Source organism: Sinohyriopsis cumingii, chromosome 1 (genome assembly GCF_028554795.1).
Source record: "Sinohyriopsis cumingii isolate HCF-2022 chromosome 1, ASM2855479v2, whole genome shotgun sequence".
NCBI lineage: Eukaryota > Metazoa > Mollusca > Bivalvia > Unionida > Unionidae > Sinohyriopsis > Sinohyriopsis cumingii.
This window is the reverse complement of record NC_142961.1, coordinates 133,280,301-133,300,160: the sequence shown is the minus strand read 5'-3', so window position 1 is coordinate 133,300,160 and position 19,860 is coordinate 133,280,301. Positions and strand designations below refer to the sequence as shown.

General features: G+C 35.4%; 1 protein-coding gene across 1 annotated transcript in view; it reads right to left on the bottom strand.

Annotated features, from left to right (window-relative positions):
• The window catches only part of LOC149807887 (otoferlin-like), a 480,268-nt gene extending 460,886 nt beyond the window's left edge, over positions 1–19,382 (bottom strand). Inside the window, exon 1 of the mRNA XM_089962251.1 lies at positions 19,304–19,382. Within this exon, the coding sequence (XP_089818377.1) occupies positions 19,304–19,382 (79 nt within the window). The remainder of the gene's footprint in view (positions 1–19,303) is intronic.
• Between the last annotated feature and the right edge of the window lie 478 nt (positions 19,383–19,860).

The following is a 19,860-nucleotide window of genomic DNA, read 5'->3' as shown; positions in this document are numbered from 1 at the left end:
ATATGAAATGAATAGATACCACTGGAACATCCTAGGACTCTGTGAGATGCAACAGAAGAACATTGGAGAAACAACTAATTTGGAAGGCCACAAACTGTACTTCAGTGGCAGAGAAGACAAACACGCGCAAGGATTCTTGGTACACAAGGACAACATGAGTACTGTCATGGGATATCGGCCAGTCTCCAGCCATCTCTTCACCATCCACCTCAGGGTAACTCCATTCAGTATCAGCATAATACAGGCATACGCCCCAATATCAGACTATGATGATGGGGATGTGGAAGACTTCTATCACCAGCTACAAGAATTTGTGGATAAAACACCAAAAAAAGACATTCTGGCTGTGCAAGGTGATTGGACTGCCAAGATAGGCGAGGACGCTTGCATGAACTGGAAATGAACATGTGGGCGCTGCCGCAATGCACAGATGCATGAGAGAGGACTGAGGCTCCTGGAATTCGCTAGTTACAACAACCTTATGCTGGCAAACACCTTTGGTGAAAACAGAAAGTATCCAGAAGATGGACAAGGCACAGTCCAAGTGGAGACCATCACAGTCATATCGACTACATCAAGGTATAGAGGCGTGTACAATCAAGTGTAAACATTGCCAAGGCTAGAAGCTTCCCCGGAGCGGATATAGGAAGTAACTATGATCTGGTGATGATGACCTTCAGGCTACATCTAAAGAAGGTCAAGAAAGATAGCCACACAAGAATAAAATTTGATCTTGAGAAATTGAAGGATCCTGATGTAGCAAAAGCCTTCCAGGCAATGATTGGTGGTAAATTTGCACCATTCACCATCCTCGATGCTGACAATACCAACATGGCCATATTGATCACCACCTTCAATACAGCAACGACCGAAACAGCCAGCAAGATCCTTGGTAGGCATCGCCCAGTCAAGAAGCCCTGGGTCATAGCTGATGTCCTGAACCTGTGTGACAAAAGGAAGGAACTGAGGAAGAAAAAGAACGATGCAGAAGAGGCAGAGCAGTACAAAGCAGTCAAATGGGAAGTCAAGAAAAGCATGAAAAAAGCAAAAGAGAACTGGATAGAAGAACAGTCAAAAGATATTGAGGGTAATTTGAAAAGTAACAACAGCAGGAAGCATAACAACTGGTCCAAGTGCTAATAAGCACAAAACAACAGCGGGTTACCTACTTACAGGCCAAAGCCAGAAACTGCCTCACAGAAGAAAAAGATTCTGGAAAGATGGACAGAGAAGAAAAAGATTCTGGAAAGATGGACTGAGTGCTGTGCAGAACTTTACAACCACTGAGCCACAATAGATCCAGAGGTACTGAACGTCCCTCCAGCAACTATTAACGACAACCACCCTATCCTACATGAAGTAGAAGCTGCAGTGAGATTGCTGAAAATGAGGAAATCAGCAGGAGTGGACAACATCCAAACAGAACTGATCCAAGCTGGGGGAGAAGCAATGATTAGCACCCTAACAAACATCTGCAACAAGATCTGGCAAACAGGAATATGTCCATTGCCATAGACCCAATTACTGATCATCAGCCTCCCCAAGAAAGGCAACCTGCAACAGTGTCAAAACCACCGTACAATCAGTCTTATAAGCCATCCAAGCAAATTCATGTTGAGGATACTGCTGAACAGACCAAAGCCACAGGCCGATAAGTTCATTGCCAAGGAACAGGCAGGGTTCAGAACAGGGCACAGCACAACAGAGCAGATTTTCAACCTCAGAATACTGGGTGAGAAGTACCTCCAACACCAGCAAGATCTGTACCATGTCTTCATGGATTTCAAGAAGGCATTTGACAGGGTAGGGCATGCAGCCTTGTGGGCGACCATGAGACATTACAACATGAATGCCAACCTTGTCATAGTAATAGAACACCTCTATGAAAAGGACACCAGTGCAGTATACTTCAACGGCAGCATAGGGAACTGGTTCAGAAAAACAGTCAGAGTCAGACACGGCTGTCTGCTCTCTCCCACACTATTCAACATCTTTCTGGAGAGAATCATGGCAGATGCGCTTGAAGAGCATGAAAGGATGGTCAGCACTGGAGGCAGAACAATCACCAACTTATGTTTTGCCGATGACATTGATGGACTAGCAGGAAATGAGCAAGAATTAGCTAGCTTAGTAGAGAGCCTTGACAAAACCTCTGCAGCTTACGGCATGAAAATAAGTGCAGAGAAGACCAAAATGATGACCAATAACAAGTACATCAGCACTGACATCAGGGTCCAAAGTATGAAGCTTAAGAAAGAGTCCACAGCTTCAAGTATTTTGGGGCAACTGTAACAGATGAAGGATCAAAGCCTGAAGTACTCTCCAGGATTGCAGAGACAGCAGCAGTGTTGACAAAACTGAAGCCCATCTGGAATGGCAAGAACATTGCACTCAGTTCAATTGTCAGACTGATGCACTCACTGGTGATCTCCATAGTTTTCTACACCTGTGAATCATGGACCATTACAGCTGACTTAGAGAAAAGGATACAGGCCACACAGATGAGATGTTTCCAAAAGATCCTCTGCGTCACATACAAAAACTGTGTCCCCAATGAAGAAATATGGCAAAGGATAAGACAAGCCATTGGGCCTCACGATGACTTCCTGATCACAGTGAAAAAACATAAACTGCAGTGGTATGGGCATGTCTCACAATCATCAGGACTTGCCAAGGCAATCCTACAAGGCATTGTACAAGGAAGATGAAAGAGAGGCAGGCAATGAAAGAGGTGGGAAGATAACATTCGAGAGTGGACAGGCTTGACAATGAGTGACTCACTGAGAAAGACAGAAAATTGAGAGGAATGGAGGAAGTTGGTTGTTCGGTCTTGTGTGGTGCCCCAACGGCTACCAGACCACAGGACTGATGATGATGATGAAATGTACATACATGACCCATGTGAATTTTGTTATAGACTACCTCAAGAGAGAACAGTCCTAGATTGCCACAAGGGAGATTAGTCCTAGATCTCAGGTGTCGAGGTATCTGACTCTTAGAGTTGTTAATATCCAAATGTTCAGTTTTTTCTTGATGCAAACCTTGTTGTCACGATAAAACGAAAACCATCTGAGGCAGATATGTGAAATTTGGCCGGCACATCTATATTAATATCTCAATGACCTATTTAATTTAGGGCCATTTTTAGCAAAATTTCAATTTGTTAATACATATTTTCTAAGATTGTTTTACTAAGACTTGTTTTCACCAAAATTTGTTAACACGATTAAGCTGAAACCACATAATGTAGGCATATCAGGCAACGCTAATCAAGTATTTCTACATTTTTTGATTGTTTTGAACTTGGGTTTTCTTTTCTGCATGTCTGCAGTGGGGCATACATGCTTGACAAATACAAATCTATTCATGCGTAAGATGATCAACATGGCTGACAAGTTTGTAATGGTCAGATAATTTGCACATTATTGCAAAAAAATGCAGCAGGTTTTATGATAAAGATAGAAAATAATACCAGAAGGCATATATTATGTCCGGTGCTAAACTGACTGTTTGTATCAACCAGCATTTAAATGGCCAAATTATACTGTCTCATCAATTATTTATGGTTATCAATAAATGCTGCATGCAGCTTGCCTAGCCATCCATCATTTCATAAACCCAAAGTTATAAAATTATACATGTAATTGTGCAAACATTCATTTGTTTACGTAAGCAAAATGAATATGGATCAATTTGTTAGATCACTTAGAAAACATACCTAATCTGTATTTGCCTGGCGTAGCTGCTCATAAAGGATGCATGTTAAATCGTCACCTTGTATTGGTAAACACATGGCTTTTAATATTTTATGGAAGTTTGATAGGAATCAGGAACCCTTGGCATCTTTCCATGAGATATTAAATATTGGTGATCATATTATCCATGTTACAAATTATTTGGAGACAAAGGATGAAAACTGGATAATTTTATCAAAATCCCAATTTATATTTCTCTAACTTAAATGGCTTTTGCTTAATCATGCTGATGAGGATTTCGTTTAAGAAAGGTTTTAAAATGTGTACAAATATATTGACAAATTGCTGATATGGCTTGAAAGCCTAACTGGGTCATCCACATATGTATACAAATATACCATGCATATACTGACTAATGAGTCCAACTGCATACAACATAGACCCTGATCTGCCATAATGATCAGACAAATTAGGGTCTATATTGTTTGTTCTACTGATTACTCCTAACAAACTTAATAGACCCAGATCAGTCAGTGCATTGTGTGACAGAGATCTGGGTCTTTGCAGTTTGTAGTTGACTCAACTTATATGCAGGTATGTATATGTTAAATTTCATGTTTAGTTCAATCTGACTTAAGTATGTTTATTCATAATTTTGGGATTAGACTGTCATATTATAATTGTATGCCCTCACCACTTTCTGAGGGAGGATTTTGTTTGATTTTATCCATTGGTTCTGTGACGTTATAGTTTGCTCATTTAAATGCTGGTTGGTACCAACAGCCAATTTAGTACGGGACATCAAATTTAGAACCTGGGTTTACTCCATCCTTAAAAAAGATACCTTTATGCTGCATTTTCTGTAATAACATTCAATTATCTCACCATTACATACTTATCAGTTGTCTTGATCGTCTTACCTATAAGTAGATTTGTGTGTGTGTGTGTGTAATTTGGATTTTTAATGTAGCTTTATCAATTTTTCAGTCATATTGTTACAATGTCTGTGGTGTGGCAGTTTATAGTGAAAAGCACTGGAGCATCACACTGCAGACATGAAGCATGATGTCCCACCCGGTCACATTATCCTGAGACCAGGCCGACCAGTCCTAACACTAACCTCTTAATGCTGAGCGCCAAGCAAGGCAGGATTTGTGTTTGTAAATCATGTATGCATTAAAATTTAATCACACGATTCACACATGTTATGCATATTAAATTTTGCTTGTGATTTTGGCTTGATTGTGCTAACAAGTTAAAGTAATGGCAAGTCCAAGACCAAAAATGCAGAAAGAAAAACATGTCTGCATAAAATTGCACAAATGACCTTAAAATCTAACCAGTTCATTGAAAAATGAATTAAAATAAACCCACAAAATTTAATTTGTCTAACTCGGGTGGTTTTACCTTGATATAGATTGACAACATTAAAAAAATGGTCAAAAACATTTAAAATTAGCTATGAAGGTCTGAAAATGTAACCTGATCAAATACATATAAACTCTAATACACCTATAAAACTTAATCTGTCTATATGACCTAGTTTTTACTCAATCATACTAGCAAGGACTTTGAAAGAAAAAAGCTTCAAGTTCAATTTACAAAATATGTACAAATTTAAAATTTCAAGTAATGATCTGAAAAAGTCAAAGTACAAAAATTTAAAACAAACAAAATGAAACATTGCCTTATTCCCCCATAAAATCTACTCAAGATATGCAAACAGGTATGGTAACTAAATTTAATTTGTCTGTGCTGACAGATTTTTAGGCTAGCCTGATAACAATTTTAGTCTTGATCCAATGGATGGACAGCAATCTTAGGCTGAGGCTTGATGCAGTAGATGGACTAGACCAAACTAAAATGTCTCCTTCAGCAATGCAAGCAGGAGGTATGAAAAATTCAATGCTTCTGGATTTAGCCAGGAGTGGGACAAAAGATGTGACACAGGAACTCAACCCAATCAAGTTTTCATTAGAAATATAGTAAAGCTTGCCGTAAGGTGTCTTTCATAACTCAATTATCCATCTTGAAGAGTCATTTTATTTCCTGGTTCATAACATAAAAAATGACCTATTAACTGTGGAAACCAGCAAATAGACGCAAGCACCTGTCAGAGAAAAACCTGTCTTTGATGTTCTCAAAGGTGATTGATAGTTGATGTGTTCAAGTAGCTGTACAATACATTAAAGATATGTTAGTAAAATATGTGGAGAAATAACTTCAGAATTTAACTCTTTTTAAAGAAGGTATGGTCATGGATTCCAATGTTCCTTCCATTTTAATTCCACAGAATACTGCTAAATTTTGTTCTATTTTTGTTATTTGATTTATTCCCCATTTTTTGTTTATAACTTATTGGCTGTTAGGACAAAATTTAGTGTGGTTTCATATCACTACATACCTTATAAACTGAGTTTTAAATTGTGTACTGTTATGACACATTCTTATTCAAACTTCCCTTATCATAATTTGACCCTGCTATACAAAACCAGTCATTTTTATGGTTTCAGTGAACAGTATTATAAAGAAGTGACAGTGTTTTCTTAAAATGTTTGATTTTTCTAACCATAACAAAAGTTTTGGGTGCAGCACATTTCACTCCTCAAACTACCATCATCCATTAAGTGATCTGAAATTCCTTCATGCTACATCTCTCACATGTAACCTATGGCCCACAGAATACACCCATCTCACAACCTGGATTTATCTGGTTACATTTACATCATAATGTATGGCTTTTAATATTACTATCTGACCCATACCCTGGTGGAAGTTACCTGGCCTATACTATCTGACCCACACCCTGGTGGAAGTTACCTGGCCTATACTATTTGACCCACACTCTGGTGGAAGTTACCTGGCCTATACTATTTGACCCACACCCTGGTGGAAGTTACCTGGCCTATGCTATCTGACCCACACCCTGGTGGAAGTGACCTGGCCTATACTATCTGACCCACACCCTGGTGGAAGTGACCTGGCCTATATCATCCAAGAATTACAGTACAATTAAAGGCTGACTACTGATGTTCATTGCAGTTTTCAGAACATGACAATGGCTCCAATAATAATCATATCATTCAATAAAACAATCTAGAATGTGTTCCACTGTCAGTGCATGAGGATGATGTGAAAAGCTGTGACAACCTAACTATCTGATCAAAATTTCAAAACTTTATTAGAGTAAAACTTAAAGTACAATAACAAAATCTTATATATACCTTGAACTAGATTTTGATTTAAATGTTTAGATTTTTAACATAGCTTTAACAATTTTAGTCATATCTCTATGATATCTGCAGTTTGGCAGTGTATAGTGATGTGTCAAGCACTGACGCATCATGCTGCAGACATGTAGCATGATGTCCCACCCAGTCACATTATCCTGACACCATACTGACCAGTCCTAACACTAACCTCTTAATGCAGAGCACCAAGTGAGGCAGCTGCTAGTACCATTTTTATAAGTCTTTGGTATGACTTGGCCAGGGTTTGAACCTGTGACCTCCTGCATCTGAGGAGGATGCTCTAACCACTTAGGCCACCAGAGCAGTATCATGAAATACAATCACAATGTCTTATTATTTATACAATTATAAAGTCCTATCTATACCATGAACTACAATCACAGTCTTATATAGACCATGAACTACAATCACAGTCTTATATAGACCATGAACTACAATCACAGTCTTATATAGACAATGAACTACAATCATTCTTATATAGACCATGAACTACAATCACAGTCTTATATAGACCATGAACTACAATCAGTCTTATATAGACAATGAACTACAATCAGTCTTAGACAATGAACTACAATCACTGTCTTATATAGACCATGAACTACAATCAGTCTTATATAGACCATGAACTACAATCACAGTCTTATATAGACCATGAACTACAATCAGTCTTATATAGACAATGAACTACAATCACAGTCTTAGACAATGAACTACAATCACAGTCTTATATAGACCATGAACTACAATCATAGTCTTATATAGGCCATGAACTACAATCAGTGTTATATAGACCATGAACTACAATCACAGTCTTATATAGACCATGAACTACAACCACAGTCTTATATAGACCATGAACAAAATCAGTCTTATATAGACAATGAACTACAATCAGTCTTCTATAGACCATGAACTACAATCACAGTCTTATATAGACCATGAACTACAATCACAGTCTTATATAGACCATGAACTACAATCAGTCTATATAGACAATGAACTACAATCAGTCTTATAAAGACAATGAACTACAATCAGTTTTATCTATGCAATCACAAAGTGTGTATGTATGTATATATATATATATATATATATATATATATATATATATATATATATATATAAATTTATTAATAAATAGAGATAAACAGTTTTAGTAACATTTATATTATGTATAATGCACACTTATTAGAGGTATAGAAAATAAATCAATAGAAAAGATAAAGTAAAGAAGAAAATAAAGAAATAACATTAATAAATAAAAATAAAATTAGATAAATACATAAAATATATATATACTAATATAATTTCTTCTGCTATTAAGTAGGGTAAGAACTCAATTTATATAATAAAAATATGTATAACAAATATGGTGTTCATAACGTTTGCTATGAAGTATTTTATAAATAATTAATTATATTATACAGAAAATTAATTTTGCAATATCCATGTAAATTATTCGTTAAATTACGTTAAAACTGTAAACTATGACGTAATCTTGTTTATGTCATATTAATGACGTAAGCAAGATATTGAATTCAGTTTGAATTCAGTCTGATGAAGCATTAAAACGAAACCGGTCACACATTCTACGTGTTGGTGTTGTTTATTTTATATATATATATATATATATATATATATATATATATATATATATATATATATATATATATAATTAACTAGGATCTCAAAGTCCTATCTAAACCATAAACTGCAATCACAAAGTCCTATCTATATCATGAACTACAATCACGAAGTCCTATAAATATCATGAACTACAATCACGAAGTCCTATAAATATCATGAACTACAATCACAAAGTCCTATAAATACCATGAAATACAATCATACGACCTATCTGTACCGTGAAGTACAATTACAAAATCTTATATTGTTATGTATATTTTATTTGTATTGTTTGTTGACTTTTCTCTATCATTATATGTTATGTATATCTGCATTTTGTACCTGACCTTTGTCCAAAATCAAGTTAATGATGTAGCCAACCAATGACATTTATTTTGTAAACAACATAAACATAGCCAGTACTCTCAGCTCCAAATTTCAGTCAATCATTTAAGATGTATGTTGATTCAAGTGATGTTGGGGTTGGTACAGTATTTATTCAAGAATACAAGAATGGTGTAGATTATCCAATGTGCTATTTTGAAAGAAAAATTGAAAAGAGCATCAGAGAAATTATTCCACAATCGAGAAGGAATGTTTGGCTTTGATACTGGCTTTGCAATACTTTTAAGTATATGTGTGTATTAGTTCAGCTCCTTCTCCAATTATTGTATTCAATGATTACAACCCCCTTATTTTCATTAGCAAACCAAAAATCATAGATGATTAAGGTGCAGTCTGATGTCTCAGGAATACAATATTGATATCAGGAACATCTAGGGGAAAAAAAACTCTAATTGCAGATGGACTTTCACATGTATAGAAGTATTATCATGCTTCATGTATGTTTTGTGTCCTTCATTAGACTTTATCTTACATAATTTTAATCACATGTATATTTTGACTAATATGTAAAAAATAAATCTTTCTTTATCTTTATGAGATGTGGTGATATGTATATTTAATTTGTAATGTTTGTTGGCTTTTCTCCATGATTATATATTATGTATATTTGTATCTGTTTTATGTGACCTTTGTCCCAAAAAATCAAATTACGGTGTACCTTACCAGTGACATTTATTTTGTAAACAACATAATACAAAGTTAATATTTCTCTATGAATGTGCTTTACATATTCAGATCATTATTACATGTAAACATGTTTACATCAGTTTGAGTTAATGATACAGTCTTGATTCTGACCTCACAAACTTCCAGAAAGTAATATTCATATTAAGTTGACTGTTTCCAGAAAATGGTAATTGTGATCTAGCTCATGTAGAGAGCATGTAATCTTGTTTACATTAACATTATTCATCCTTGCCTTAACATCCAAAGTAGAATAGTGTTATTGTTGTGATCAGTTTTTAATTTGGTGGATTCATTTATTCAAATTATTATTCACTGGAATTACAAAGTGCTCAATGATATTATTGGACTAAATCATTAATTTGAAATTATAGTGAATTCAGTCAAGGTCATTTTGGGTTATATTATTGTGGTACATCAAAAGCATATTTGAGACTAGAAGCACATCAACACATTCAATATTGGAACTTATTTGGAACACCACTGGAATTAAATTGGAACTTTTGGACATGAGACAGAACTATTAGCATCATTTGGGATTTAATTCACAATACAGTAAGTTCTGTTTAAATTTTTACTTTGTGTTCAAGGGAAATAAATTATTTGTTGAATTTTACAAAAACTTGTTGGTTTCTTGCTCATTTCTGTTTTCTAGTTTAAGATCATAAAGTTATAACAATATAGCATTAAGTACAATCACAATATCTGATATATACTATGAACTGTAAGTAATCACAAAGTCCTATATATACCATGAACTACAATCACAAAGGCCTATCGATAACATGAAGTGCAAACATAAAGTCCTTTATATAAAATGAAAATACAATTACAAAGTCCTATCTATACCATGAACTACAATCACAAAGTCCTATATATACCATGAACTACCACGAACTACACTCACAAAATTTTAAATGCATACCAAGAACTGCATTCACAAAGTCTTATATATGTACCATGAACTACTGTTACATATATTTAATTTGTCTTATTTGTTAGCTTTCTTAATGTATGTTATGCAGATCTGTCTTACATAACCATGTCCAAAATCAAATTCATAGTGTACCTGACCAGTGACGTTTAATTTGTAAACAAAATAAATACAAAGCTAATATTTCTCTATGAGTGTGGATGAAATATTGAGAGAATTATTAATGTAAACATGTTTGCCTGAATCTGAGCTTAAAGGCAGTCTTGATTCTGACCTTAGGATCTTCTAGAATGGAATATTCCACTAAGTTATAGAGTATTTTCAGAAAATGGTAATTGCAACCGAGGTCAAGAAGAGGGGTATAAAATCTTGTTAATCTAAAGATTACTCATTCTTGCCTTTACATCTGAAGCAGAACCAATCTTAATGTTGCATTCAGTTTTTCATTTATTTTGATTTATTTTTTCAAGTTATTATTCACTGCAATTATAACATGCTTAATAAAATTCATGGACTGGAACATTAATTTGAAACTATAGTGAATTCAGATAAATACATTTTGGATTATATTACTACATACATCAAAAGATTAAGCACATCATCACACTTCAGGCCATTGGTGTATTGGCACGTTCAAGGCTATAGGCAGATCAACACATTCAATACTGGAACTTATTTGAAATATCACTGGAATTCAATTGGAACTTCATACATTTGGACTTGTGATAGAATTTATAGGACTATTTGGGATTTAATTCAAACTACTGTAAGTTCTTTTTAAATTTTCACTTTGTAGTCTGATGAAATAAATTTTTTGTTGAATTTTACAAAAATGCAGCAGACAAGAAGATTAAAAAACTCGATGGTTTTTGCTTCAATATGTGTGAATATTATCAGAAAGACATCTCTAAACTTTGCAAAGCTTCGAGTGATATTCTAAAATGTGCTGGGAATAAGGATCACTATTCAGATGTAAGGATCACTACTGAGATGTAATGATCACTATTCAGATGTAAGGATCACTATTCAGATGTAAGGATCGATCACTACTGAGATGTAATGATCACTATTAATAGGTAAGGATCACTATTCATATGTAAGGATCACTATTAAGATGTAAGGATCACTATTCAGAAAACTTTGAATTAATTAAGTACAGACATGCCTGAAGATAGCTACAAGTTTAGAGGTGTTAATTATGCAGTAATGAATGAACATTGATGCTAAAATCTTTCTTTCAGCAAATGTATGACAGAGTAAATTAAGTAACATCATGCTGTAAATTAAATTTATTGATTTAGTAATCTAATAATTGTAATTGCCTTTTCCTAGGCAATCACCATAACTTTTGCAAGACTACACTTTGACAGGAATTTGAACTACCTCAAAATGAATTGTCAGTATGCGTGTATGTTTTCCGAAAATCTGACCACAAAATAATCATTTGATATGTTGTATATATAAAAGGAGTCTTTCTCATGATGTAAATTTAATATCACAGGTAAATACAATCTGCTAGCCTGTCCCTGATATGAAAATAAGATACCTGTGATCTATGCATCTCTCTACATTGAGTATCAAGATGTTCAGGGGAATGTTTACATTCTTATTTCTCTGACTCATTTCTGACATGGTTTACTTTAGTGGGAAATAGATACCCACATAAAATAATCTAAAAACACACTGAGATTAAGGGCAGTACAAATGATAATTAGTGGATGTCTCCATGGTCAAGATTTATACAATGCTAATCTAGTGGAATGGACAATTAGCTCACATAAACATATCCATGCCTCTCCCAAATTCTACCCTTACTACATGGTGGAGGCGAGTCTATAGGAAAAAGAAAAAGAGTGTCACACTTGTGAAAATAATGTGGACAAAATGACCAGTCAACAGGCATATCTTCTGATGATGACCATAAAACAATGCTTCACAGCTATCCACTGAACACTGCAAGAGTAACTGCTTGAACAAAATTATATTAAACACTGCATCTAGAGACAGGTCCAAAAAGGGCAATAACTTTTTTTTAAAATTAAAGTGGCACAGAAAAATGTTAATATGAGCATCTGTAAATGATGACTGTAATATGTAACAAATTTCAGTGCAATCCATATAAAACTTTAAGACAGAATGCAATAACATGATTCATTATGACCAACTAGACACCTAAAAATGTCTTCTGGTGAAAACCCCATCTCAATATCACTTTCTGTTTAACAGAAGTAGCAATAGCAGGATTCCAAGATGGATGCAGTGGTGGCCATCTTAAATGTTAGATTGGTACCATTTTCATTTAGATTCAAAAAGACATCATAAGAAGTCTTTTGGAGAAAATCAAATTTGGATATGATCATCCATCTTGGATCTGATTTTCAGGATGACCACCATGGTAGTCATGATGGATGCAAGATCAGCACCACTTTTATTTATGACAACTCGATTTTGTAAGAAGTCTTCAGGTGAAAAGGTCATCTTGGCATGTCTTGCCATGCAGAAGGAGTAGCTATATCAAGATTTTCAAGATGGCAACTGTGGCTGCCATATTGGTTGTCTAAGTGTCAAACCATTTACTTTTAGCACCAAATAGACCCTGGGATGAACGTGTTTGTAAAGTTTTATGCCAATCCTCTTGGTATTTTAGAAGGAGTAGCAATAATGGACATATGGACGAAGGACAATAGGACATCCCATAAGTTCTTCAGGTCTATGTCCCACAGAGCTAACAATTGCTGGAGTCAATATGTAATGACCACAGTATTTACCAAATTTCAGGGAATCCATCAATAAGTGAAGGATTATCTGCACTGACAAGATTGCAGCATGCTACAAGACAAAAAGAGCAACAGCTCACACAAAAATTGTAGGAGTAAAGTGATTTTTGTAAAGGCATTTTCAGGTGATGACCATTACATTTATGAAATTTTATAACAAATCATCAAAAACTGCACGGTCAGTTGCACTAACTTAACAGAGGAAGCAGAAGTCTGAATAAATCTCACCTACCATAGTCTTTGGAATGAATTTTTGGGATCACTTGAACAGTGGCCCAAATAGGTAACTGCTTCAATGATCATACAGTACACCCTCATTATAATGCTGTCCATGTAAGCCATGGAGTATATTACATTATAGTGAGACAACTTTATAAGGAAGAAAATGTGAATGTCTGAACTGTACCATTTTCATTTAGGACAAAGAAGACACCATGTGAAGTCTTCAAGTGAAAACCTCATGATGATACAACTTTCTGTTTAGGAAAAGCACCAAAAACAATATTTTCAAGATGGCTGCAACAGTGGCCATGTTGTATGTTAGATCAGCACCATTTTCATTTAGGACAAAGAAAACAACATAAGAAGTCTTTTAGTGACAAACCCATGCTGATAGGATCATCCTTTCAGGTGAAGGAACAAGATTTTCAAGCTTGCGATTGTAGTGATCATACTGGATGTTTAAGCAGCACCATTTTCATTAGGACCAACTAGACCTTGTCATGAATGTGTGTGTAAAATTTTGTGGCAATCCCACAAGTAGTAGTAGGAGTCATGGTAACAGACTTCTGCCAGTGGAAGGATAGATGATACACAACAGGCCATCCCATTAAAGCTCTTCTGCTTCATGACCAGTATAATTAAAACACCACAGTCTGTCATATTAAAGACAGATAATATAGAGTTGCATTAGTTATACTACACTGTACTTATATAGTAACTTATAAAAATGATACTGCTATAATGAATCAGTTAAGTATCAACTTTTAATATATAAAAACTAATATATTGCTGTAAATACTGCAAAACAAGACCAAAGGCAATATTTCATTATTTTCATAAATCTATATTGTTAAAAAATGTATTTTATAGATTTCAGATTAAAACAAAGACTCTTCCATTTTTTTATTTAATATTCACCTGTTCTTGCCATTTTCTAGAGGCTATGCTTAATAACCAGGGGCTATAGGCTATGCCTAATAACCAGGGCTAGAGGCTATGTTTAATAACCAGAGGCTAGAGGCTGTGCTTAATAACCACGGGCTAGAGGCTATGCTTAATAACCAGGGGCTAGAGGCTATGCTTAATAATCAGGGGCTAGAGGCTATGCTTAATAACCAGGGGCTAGAGCCTATGCTTAATAACCAGGGGCTAGAGGCTATGCTTAATAACTAGAGGCTAGAGCCTATGCTTAATAACCAGGGACTAGAGGCTACGCTTAATAATCAGGTACTATAGGCTATGCCTAATAACCAGGGGCTAGAGGCTATGCTTAATAACCAGGGGCTAGAGGCTATGCTTAATAACCTGGGGCTAGAGCCTATGCTTAAGAACCAGAGGCTAGAGGCTACACTTAATAACAATGGGCTAGAGGCTATGCTTAATAACCAGGGGCTAGAGGCTGTGCTTAATAACCAGGGGCTAGAGGCTATGCTTAATAACCAGGGGCTAGAGGCTATGCTTAATAATCAGGGGCTAGAGGCTATGCTTAATAACCAGGGGCTAGAGGCTATGCTTAATAATCAGGGGCTAGAGGCTATGCTTAATAACCAGGGGCTAGAGCCTATGCTTAATAACCAGGGGCTAGAAGCTATGTTTAATAACCAGAGGCTAGAGGCTGTGCTTAATAACCACGGGCTAGAGGCTATGCTTAATAACCAGGGGCTAGAGGCTATGCTTAATAATCAGGGGCTAGAGGCTATGCTTAATAACCAGGGACTAGAGCCTATGCTTAATAACCAGGGGCTAGAGGCTATGCTTAATAACTAGAGGCTAGAGCCTATGCTTAATAACCAGGGACTAGAGGCTACGCTTAATAATCAGGTACTATAGGCTATGCCTAATAACCAGGGGCTAGAGGCTATGCTTAATAACCAGGGGCTAGAGGCTATGCTTAATAACCAGGGGCTAGAGCCTATGCTTAAGAACCAGAGGCTAGAGGCTACACTTAATAACAATGGGCTAGAGGCTATGCTTAATAACCAGGGGCTAGAGGCTGTGCTTAATAACCAGGGGCTAGAGGCTATGCTTAATAACCAGGGGCTAGAGGCTATGCTTAATAATCAGGGGCTAGAGGCTATGCTTAATAACCAGGGGCTAGAGCCTATGCTTAATAACCAGGGGCTAGAAGCTATGCTTAATAACCAGGGGCTAGAGGCTATGCTTAATAACCAGGGGCTAGAGGCTATGCTTAATAACCAGAGGCTAGAGCCTATGCTTAATAACCAGGAGCTAGAGGCTACGCCTAATAACCAGGGGCTAGAGGCTATGCTTAATAACCAGGGGCTAGAGGCTATGCCTAATAACCTGGGGTTAGAGGCTATGCTTAATTACCAGGGGCTAGAGGCTACGCTTAATAACCAGGGGCTAGAGGCTATGCTTAATAACCAGGGGCTAGAAATTATGCTTAATAACCTGAAGGGCAGCATCTACTAAGTACCCAAATGTAAAATAACAGACTCTGTTCTGCTTTGTATTTGCACAAAATTTTACATTTAAGATATTAACCCCCCCCACCACCAACCATATAGTTTGATTGTACACTAGATAGTTGAATAATAACCAGTGGTATTTTATTAGCCACTCACACATTTTTTCTTCCTAGATGGCAGCATTGTCAACAGCCACGCAGATTCTGTCTTGCCTTCTTAATAAAACTAGAATATATCAGTAAAGTTTAAGCTTACATACTGTATATGTGTGTGTGTGTGTGTGTGTGTGTGTGTAGTACCTATCTCACAAATTACATACTTAACACTTATTTTTAGGGATCACTGTCTATCACAAGGTATATTAAATTTGTCCACGCTAAAGTTCTCCTGTGTGTCTGACACACGTTTTATTCTACAACCTCACTAATCTGATAAAGAAAATGTACTCATTGATGACCTGTTGTTGAAAACAGCATGAAAAGCTTTTGATGTGAGTGAATAAAATTAAGAAATATGATCCTCAGGACTGTAACTGAATTTAGGAGTGTTTTTGAATAACTACCATTAAGTTCATGTAATTTAAACAAATAGTATGCAAAGATCACTGCATTTCCATCCCTGATGGGTCATGAAGTACCTAGAGCTAAGAAATGGTGAGAAACAATATCAGACTAATTCAAAAGAAAATCATGCAAACAACAATTTCTTGACATTAAGTATATAATGTACAAAACTTGATGATACCGACAGTCACCACTTGTGCAGATTTTATGGCTATATTAAACAGGTAAACAAGTTTGTCTATGTTTGTCCTTTACCTGGACAACGAGTTAGCTTGAGAAAATCTGTGTTTGTGCATTAGCCTGGATAATCAATGACTTACTGTCCTGGGGTTATTGTTGTGGATTACAAGGTAGAATCTGGCATGTACAATTAATTCATACAACACAAAAATTACAAAACCATGGATGGTCTGAAACTAAAGGACTGATTTCATATGCAACCTCTGCATGATGCATATATACATATAAATTATCCTCCCCCTGTACATCTTAATGGCAATGCTCTTTTGTATGTCAATGGTTATACCTATTTGGGTCATATTTTGAAATCCAATAGGTCTGATAATGAAGATATGATGAGACATTACCGATTTCTGTGTACTCGAACAAACATGCTTCTACATAAATTTAAGAATTGTTCACTGAATATCAAAATTAGATTATTCAAATTTTATTGCTGCACTATGTATTGTGCTCCTCTGTGGACAAACTTTAGTGAATGTATGAAAAGAAAACTAGTTATTGGTTATAATAATAGTCTTCGTTTTCTATTAGGTCTTCCTAGATGGAACAGTGCCTCCAACATGTTTGTAAATTATAATGTACTCAGTTTTGATGAAGTAATGAGAAAGTATGTATTCTCAATGATGACAAGAATATCTAATAGTAAGAACTGTATATTGAAATCTCTTTGGAACTATGACATTCATTTATTCTCATATTATTAGTAGATGGAACAAATTACTCTTTACATGTGCCATTTAATTTCATTCTTAACAATGCATGGCACAATTAATTGTTGTAGGTGTATCTGTATACTTGTACATATGATATATATGTTCTTTTATGTTTACAGTGTTTTTACTTTATATTTTAATTTAGATGTATGGACTATGTAGTCTGAAACAAAGAATTCTTATCTTATCTTATATATCACAAATCTGTGGGTGCAATGATTCACCATTACTGATCACTGACATCTGACCTCTGTCCATGTTGGGTTCAGCCAATGTGGGTATGTGAGAAAGCTTGCCAGTATCCTCCCATAGGTCAGTGGTTCTTATCGGTTTTTTTTTCCTGGGTTCTTCTTCCACCAGTTTTACTGGCTGACATTTTAAGCCTATCATGTAGTGAAAAATGGCACTAAACCCACAACAACCAACAACAACAACAACAACAGGTGCAGTCAGCTGAAGAATTGGCAGCACATGAAAGAAATGTATTTGACTAAATTCAGTCTGGAAGATGGTCGAAAAGGCATATTGCATCATACACAAATTTAGAAGTATCATTAAATTACATGTATTGTCCTTTTTGAACGAGATGGGGCTTACCTTATGTTATTTATCAACAAAACTAGAAATACACATATACAATATTCTATAAAGGAAATTAAAATCTAGCATCAAATTTCTCTGATGATGTACCTAACTTCAAATTCAAAGTATAAATTAAAAAACAAACATAAATCCTGATAGATACTTTTCCTTGATAGAGAACTAAACTGACCAGGACCATAGAATTTGCATATGAATAAAATAAAACAAAAATTCTGTTGTTGTTGTTGTTGTGGGGTTTAACGCCATTTTTCAGCACAAGATAGGCTATACATGGCGGCCAGTATTAATGGTGGAGGAAGAACCCAGAAAAACCCCGGAAAGAACCACCGACCCACGAGAAGCTACTGGCAAGCTTTCTCACATACCCACATTGGCTGAATCTTGGACTCGAACCCACGCAGACAGAGCAAAAATTCTGTCAAACAACTGCTAGATTATTACCAATAATGGTTCATCCATCTAACTCTCACACAATCCACTTGTGAACTCACTTTGAGCCTTAAGTTTATTTTTCAATGCTTGAAATAATGACTCATAAAGTCAAGAAATTAGATTTTACTCCAGTACACACCATAATCTTCTTGACAAGCCTCAGTGATTCTCTATGTACTGTCATTGTGTGTATTAAATCCCCTTCTCTACCCCATACATTTTGATACATAGGTATTTTGATACACATGTATATGTCCACACAAGGAATACCTTCTGCTTACTTCTTGTTATAATGTTCCAAATATATATATATATATATATATATATATATATATATATATATATATATATATATATATATATATATATATTATATATATATATATAAATATATATCCTTGTGAAATGTGAACTTTGCCAGAGTCCATACTGAAATTTAGAGGAATAAATTACATGAGCTGTATCACGGACCACTTCCTCTGAAAATTAATGGTTGCATGCAGCATGCTATCCAAAGTTTCAAAAATATTTACAATCAACCAACTTTTAATAATTGATTAATTCCTGTCAATCATATTGTTTCCTAGTGGAAACATGGACAATTTAATGACACTTGGAGATGAACTATCGCTATTAATGCATGTCACTTCTATAAGGTATGATCTTCAACAGGAAATTCAAATTTAAATATCGTGTCATGTGTATAAATTTAAAAAGACTTACCTCTGAAGGATACTTTTGCTTGTCTTTCACATTTTCCACGTAAATTTTCTGCGTATTTCAAGTGCAGAATTAAAGCCATTTTGTGTCGTCTGCTAGGAACCTGTGTTTTTCCTGATGTGTCGTTGTGAAGAATATTATTCCAATAATGATACTATTTCAGTACATACAAATATACTATATCCCAAATTCCAATACAAGCTCACACTTTCATAATACCCAAGACTGCATAACACAAAAGAAAAACATTTCACTGGAGTCTCTACTCATGGTGTAAGTACAGCCGAGTTACGCTGCCCCATGTAATGTTGTCTCTCTCACAGCTTGAGAAGGGTATAGGCTGGATACCTAGAGAGCTGGAGTACATATATTGAAGACTTTTCCTCCCAAGTGGAGCGGAACAATTCTATCAATGAAATACGCTGCTTACATTGAAAGTAAGAGAATCATACAATTTACCAGAAAACTACAATGGCTGGATCAATATTTCATCATTCAGCCCTAGGAAGTGTCATGGTGATAAGATCATCCACTAGGAATAAAGTATATCACCCAGCAAG